This window comes from Convolutriloba macropyga, chromosome 9 (genome assembly GCF_964194025.1).
Source record: "Convolutriloba macropyga chromosome 9, txConMacr16.3, whole genome shotgun sequence".
NCBI classification, from domain to species: Eukaryota; Metazoa; Xenacoelomorpha; order Acoela; family Convolutidae; genus Convolutriloba; species Convolutriloba macropyga.
In genome coordinates this window covers 36,780,439-36,786,796 of record NC_134476.1, presented here as the reverse complement: position 1 = coordinate 36,786,796, position 6,358 = coordinate 36,780,439, and the positions used below count along the sequence as shown (strand labels likewise).

At 35.1% G+C, this 6,358-nt stretch overlaps 1 protein-coding gene across 4 annotated transcripts in view; it reads right to left on the bottom strand.

Annotated features, from left to right (window-relative positions):
• Positions 1-949: 949 nt before the first annotated feature.
• Positions 950-6,358, bottom strand: part of LOC142345762 (uncharacterized) — a 63,590-nt gene continuing 58,181 nt past the window's right edge. For all 4 annotated transcript variants that reach the window (XM_075398070.1, XM_075398072.1, XM_075398071.1 and 1 more), the window contains 2 exons: positions 2,607-2,751; positions 950-1,881 (listed from right to left, as the gene is read on the bottom strand). In XM_075398070.1, the coding sequence (XP_075254185.1) occupies positions 1,566-1,881; positions 2,607-2,751 (461 nt within the window). In that variant the 3' untranslated portion in view covers positions 950-1,565. The remainder of the gene's footprint in view (positions 1,882-2,606; positions 2,752-6,358) is intronic.

Sequence of the window (6,358 nt, the reverse complement as noted above, 5' to 3'; positions counted from 1 at the left end):
AATTCATAAAATCTTGGGAGAATTTCTTAGTTTTCATCTGTTTCGATTTTCACACCTTTGGGTGTTTGCTTAGATTTGGTTGTTTTTAATTGAATTTTTCAAAGATTCTGATTGCAGGCGACCTCAATTTGTTTTCCGAACAAGCGTTATTGAATATTCTGAATGGGTCCTTTGTCGAGGATTTTTTAAATATTCTGTTTCAGAAGGACTGACAGATTTTGGAAGAACATTATTCCTCCAAAATTTTTCTCAACTCACTACCACAAGAAACAATTGTCTCATACTCAACCGTCTGTGCATGTCTCTAGCAGTTTGAGTTTTTTGAAATTTTGAATAGATTATGTTCGGTTTTTCAAACTCTCTGCAAAATCTTCTAAACCTCAGATGCGGCTTACCCTGTGATTATATATCTTGGGTAACACCTATTTCAACTGGATCTAATTTTGCATTCAGATAGATTTGAAAGTGCAGAAATGACTTTTTAAACTTCTGTTCTCGCTTTTAAGTTTAACTTGAGAACTTCAAGTCTAATCGAAAATAAGTAAAGGCCGCCTGTAACTCAAAAGTACATTTCAGTTTGAGATTTTAATCAAAAATTTTAATCAAAATTTTGAGTTTCAATTGTTGTTTTTTTTGTAAAAAATAGTTGATCGCTTGAAAAAATAGTTTCTTTTTTGGGTTTGTTTCTTTTCTGTGACTTTGATTGTTCGAGTGCTCATTCTAATGAAACGCAGTATTATGAAATGATCTCAATGATGTGAATGTTTTTTTTACGTCGTGAGTGTGTGAGTGTGTCTGTGGGTGTGTATAACTAGCTAAATTTTGGGTAGAGATTTTTTACTAGGTTAGGTATCAGGCTGTTGGTTAGTAGATTGTTGAAAAGATCCGTTAACTCCTTAGTTTTCGACCATTAAAATTTTTTTCTGTTAGCTTCGGTACCTTTCTCGAATAAGAACTGTTAAAAAATAAATTAAATAAGACTTAGTAAATTTCACTTGTGAAAGTAAATTCAATCTTTTACATGAAACATGTACAAAAATGCAAAACATGATGGCACAGCTTAATCTTACGTTCAAACTAAGTGGAAATAATGCAAAATGACTTCAGATCAGAAATTCAAAACAACATTTTTTTTTGGATCTGATGATAATAGACAAACAATTGTAGCTTCGATCTTTACCAATAGTATTAATAATAATGCAGGGTGACCATCACACATTTTTGTTTGGTTTAAGTTTGTTTCTTGAAGCACAAAGAGATTTTTTGATCAATTCACTGACTGGAATGCGAAAACAACGGAAATATTATGTGGCATTTTACAACTGCTATTAGTCCGCTTTAAAAGCCAAGCGAACACTAAGTTAGAGCTAGCATAACTTGTCATTTCTAAACACTTTCTGAAGATTGATCAAACACAGTGTGAACGAAGTATGAACAGTCTTGATTTTTTTCGAGTTGATAAGTTTTTTCTCAGAAAAGTTTTGTCATTTCGAAGAACTCGCAGTGTTTAATCCTTTTGGCTTATCGGCCAATCAAAATATTCATTAAATCTTTTGCTGGACCAATCAGCATTCAGTGTCGGACAGCAAACTTTCACAGAGGGGAGACAGTTTGGGTTGAATTGGAAGGGCGAAACTTCGACTCTTTCTAATCAAGCTCCTCTTCAATCTGTTCACCTGGTGGTACCCCCCAAAACCCTCCCCGTCGCTTTCCCCCTCCCCACCAGTGGGTGCCCCGTTCATCAGTTCGTCATCCTCGTCATTGTAGTATTCGTTTCCTAATTGTTGTTTGTTGTAGTATTTTTGTTGTTGTTTATGGAGTGAGGCGTGATCATGGAATGAGAGACTGCATTTGATTCTGTGCAGTTTGTTTGGTTGGTATCTGAAATGAGAAGAATGTGAATATGGAGAAAACCATGAGTAGCGATAGTAATCTTACTATTCTACTCATTCTGTTTCTATTAGTTACTCGACCCAAAGGGATAAATTAATTTTCAAGCAGTAAACTTTACTCTAAAAATCAGACTAGTCAGTGTAAATTGTGACAATAACAGGGTGCTGACCATCCAGAAAAAAAACGGAGTGTCTAGACTGATTCAGCGCTGATTTGCTTTGCCTCAAAGCTCCGATTAAATACATGCTCAAATTTTCAGCAGTTGGGTTACGAGTGACGAAATGTATGATTGCGCAAAATGAAAAAAAATGTGTCAATAAATTGTCATTCATATCCACAAAACCACAAGATTTTTGAAATTTGCTTTTTCAAACACATGCCAAGAAATCAACGGCTCTTGATAATTACCAGTACTTCTGTAACATTACGCAGAGTTGCTTAATAGGAAACTAAATTGAACTGGTAAAATTTACGTCTATCTCTCAGAGCGTTAATAAAAAAAGATAACTTTTCCGTTTGCTTCTTCCGCTTGTGGGTGCATGTTATTTGGACCCCCAAGCGTACGTTTACAATATTACACTATGTACCATCTATGCCGGGTGTTCTGTTACTGAGACCCGCATGACGTACTGGGCGCACAATCGGAAAATTTGTGCAGAAGATTTAAAAGTAGAGAATTAAGAAATTGTGAAATGTGATCGACCGATTAGTACCGTGGATTGAGTTCGATGTTAGTGAGTGGCATTTGGTGGTGTTGGTCTCCCTCGTGTGTACAGGCCACCACATTCATGTAGTCATCTTCCACTATGTGTGAGAAACAGTCTCCACTTCCACCACCACACACACTACCACTACTCACTACAGTACACAAAACACATTCATTGGTCAGGGCATGATTTATTTTAAATTAAATTTATAACCAAAAGGTTAGAAATATTTATTGTAACAAAAAAATCAACACAGCAAAATTCTAATATCAAGTTACAACCAGAAATAATCAGAGTTAATTTCATTTAAAAGTTAAGTTTCCTTACTTAAATAATGGACATATTTCATAAAGTGCCTTCAAACGTTTCTCATAGTAGAAAACTTGCACAGAACACAAAAAGTATAGTCGGTGTGGGAGCCAGGACTTGAAGCATTGAGCGCTGAACCAGCACATTTCAAGTGTAAACACCTAATTCAGTTCGAAACATGTCATCTCCAGAATATTGTAAGTTTCTTTACGTGGAGTTCTTCAATATGATTATATTGAGATCATGGATATAGCCCAGGCAAAACTTATCTTGTACAGTTTTAAAGTTACTCATATCACAAAATTAAGTCTGAGCAGAGTAATGTCATACTTTTGTAGCTTATAACTGGTATTTACTATAGTAGAATACACACTATTTACAATAAGCTAGCTTACATGTAAATAGTGTGTATACTACTATAGTAATTACCAGTTATAAGCAAAAAAATATGACCAATACTCTGCTAAGACTTAGTTTTGGGATACGAGTAATCTTATTTACTCTGCTACCTACCTCCGAGAGGGTATTTTGTGAGTTCTTTGATTGAACTGTTTTACATATAGTACTGTTTTACATAGAGAAACAGAAAAATTAAAAGTGCTTTGTCAAGGTTATCTCAAGTCGAACATTTACCCCAAAAAAGATGTTAGATTAGGGGGTAATCGAGGGCAATTTTAGCCAATTCACCAAGGGTTAACTTTGGGGGTTGGAACGATGTAAGAGTAGGGGGTAGTGACGGACAAAACAACCCAAGAATAGGGGAATAGGGGTGTAATACGATTTAAGAATAGAGATTATTAAACGATGTACGAGTAAGGGAGTAATGGTGAGTAACACGATGCAAGAGTACGCGGTAATGGCGGATAAATCGACGTAGGATTAGGAGTAACAGGGGCAACCCCAATTGACCTCTACTCTTGCGTAACTTTAACCCTCATTACCCCATTAGTCTTGTGTCGTTTTACCCCTTGCACCCTGTTCTTATTGCGTTCTGCATCCCATTGCAAATTAATCTTACATCGATTTACCCCTATGAAATTACCTCTAATCTTTTTAGGGGGGTAATTTTGGGTGTTAAGTTTTAAAGTTAACATGCCGTCAGAAGGAGCACGATTATATATTGAAACATTGAAAATTATTTAAAGTATCTGGTTATTGATTTTTGTTGCTGATTAAGTTGATGGTTCCTCTCTATTTTAAAATTAGATAGAACCCGAATGTTCCTAATTTTCCATCTATGAGTATATTTTTATGATGACATTGGAAGAACACAAATGTTGAGGTGAAACTAATTTACGCAAATGTTGAGATGAAACAAGTGAGAATGCTGGAAATAGTCATACTTGAACTTTTCTACATATAGTAAAAGAAAATCTTGAACAACTTTGTCATTGCTATCCCACATGAAATTTTTATCCCAAAAAAGATGCAAGATTAGGTAGTTAATCGGGGGAATTTTGAGCGCTTTCCCCACTGGATAATGTTTTGGGTTGAAACGAAGTTAGAGTAGGGGTAATGGGGGATAACACAACCAAGGATTAGGGTGGTAAAATGATAAAATGATTTAAGAATAGAGGGTAATGGGGTAAAACGGTGTAAGAGTAAGAGGGAAGGGGTGCTTCTCAAAATCAATGATCTTTTTAATATGCTTAAAATAGTTTTGCGTACTTATTATCAGCTGTTTCGCCCGTTGGTTGTGCTTTAACTGTAGGCGATTTGCACCTTTCCTGAGGGTTTCTGATGTTGTCCTCTGGTTTAAGTCAAATTTGAAGTTGCAACAGTTACCTCTGTATGAAAGACTAGACTTTGAAATATTCAGCTGGTAGGACATTTGATTTGAGAAGAAGATCAAGAACAATGGTCAAATATACGACGCACATAAAATAATGGAAAGCCCCAAATAATCTGTCGATGTATATGCTCTACATTTCTTTTACTGAGAATATTTTTAAAAAGTTCAACTGCATGACAAATAAGAGAGAACTAAAGATTTGAAAACATGCACCCTTACTTCCAAAGGTTTATGCTTTCATACCAGTTATATTGATCAAATGGAGCCCCAATTTTCTGTAAACTACATTTAGATGTAAATCAAAAAAAATTTTTGGGTTTAAGTGTATTCCTGAATACGTTAGCTATGTTTTACCAACATTCAACGTCAATTGATTTTGCTTCATGTACATTCCTGTCTATAAAAAAAGTTTTCTATTTTTTCGCCAATTTATCTCCGGGTTCATATCGACATAAGCTACTAATATCGTCTGCACATTGTACAAGCTCAAGTACACCTTTGATTCTTTCCGTGATATTCTCAAAGTATCAAAGCAAAGTCAGGGGTCACAAAACTCTGCCTTGGGGAGGGGGGTACTCCATGACAGAGAAATTTTTTGCCGACAACTCGATGCCTAGTTTGACGCATTCTGATCTTTCTTCGACAAAAAATTGTAAATCAATTGCAAGCTCAGGGAGTTTGAAGCCCTCTGTTTTTTAAGGAAGATTTTGCGGCAAATTGGATTGAATGTTTTTGCAGGGTCTTTAAAAATTACAGCTGGCCTTTTTCCATTTTCAATGTTTTATTTTACTTCACTATCAGATGACATTTTTTTGTTTTAGAATCCGAATGGCAAATAGCCCTTAACTCAAAAGATTGTTTTTGTTACTGCAATCCAATTTGGATAAAGAAAAGCTTCCTAAACAGTTCAGAAAAAAATAGCTTCACTGAAATTGTTTGGCAGTCGCCTGTTTGAGTGGTTGATCTTTTTTTTGAAATGGTGTGACATATGCATGTTTCAGAATACCTAGAAATACACACTTCTGAAAACAATCTTTAAAAAAATTATTTCTAGATGCGAACTAATTGAGTAGTTTCCTGTCTTTAAAGCCAACGCATGGACAAACCCTGTACCCGACGTTTTACTGTTGTGTAAACGGCCAAGTGCTGTGAACACCCCAAAAATTTCGGATACTGAGAGGAACAAAACTACCGGAAAATCTGCCCATTTCTGAAAAATTTTTATTGAATGCCTCGCAGATTGCTTTTTTTTCTCTGTGGTCTTGACTCCATCTGCTTCAATCTTAGACAAATTTTTACTTTTGTTTTGGTTTCCTATTTTTCATACATGAAATTCCATTTCTGTATCGATAAATCACAACGCTTAAGAATTCAACATAAACATAGAGTAGTTTTCGGTTTACTAGGTAATTGCATTTTTTCAACTCGTTGAAAATATGGCAAGTTTGATAAAAATTGTAGTTTATTGTTGATCAAATATAATTTGAAAAGTTTCATTAAGTTTTGTAAACATTTGAACACAGTTTCGCTGTTTCCTATCCCTCAGCAGTTTCTATATTCCAATGACAACGCAAAATCAGACAAAGGTGATCTGTCTCTCTGTGAATACTCAATTCAGTCCCAAATAATTTGTGTTTTTAAAATCACATGATACCAA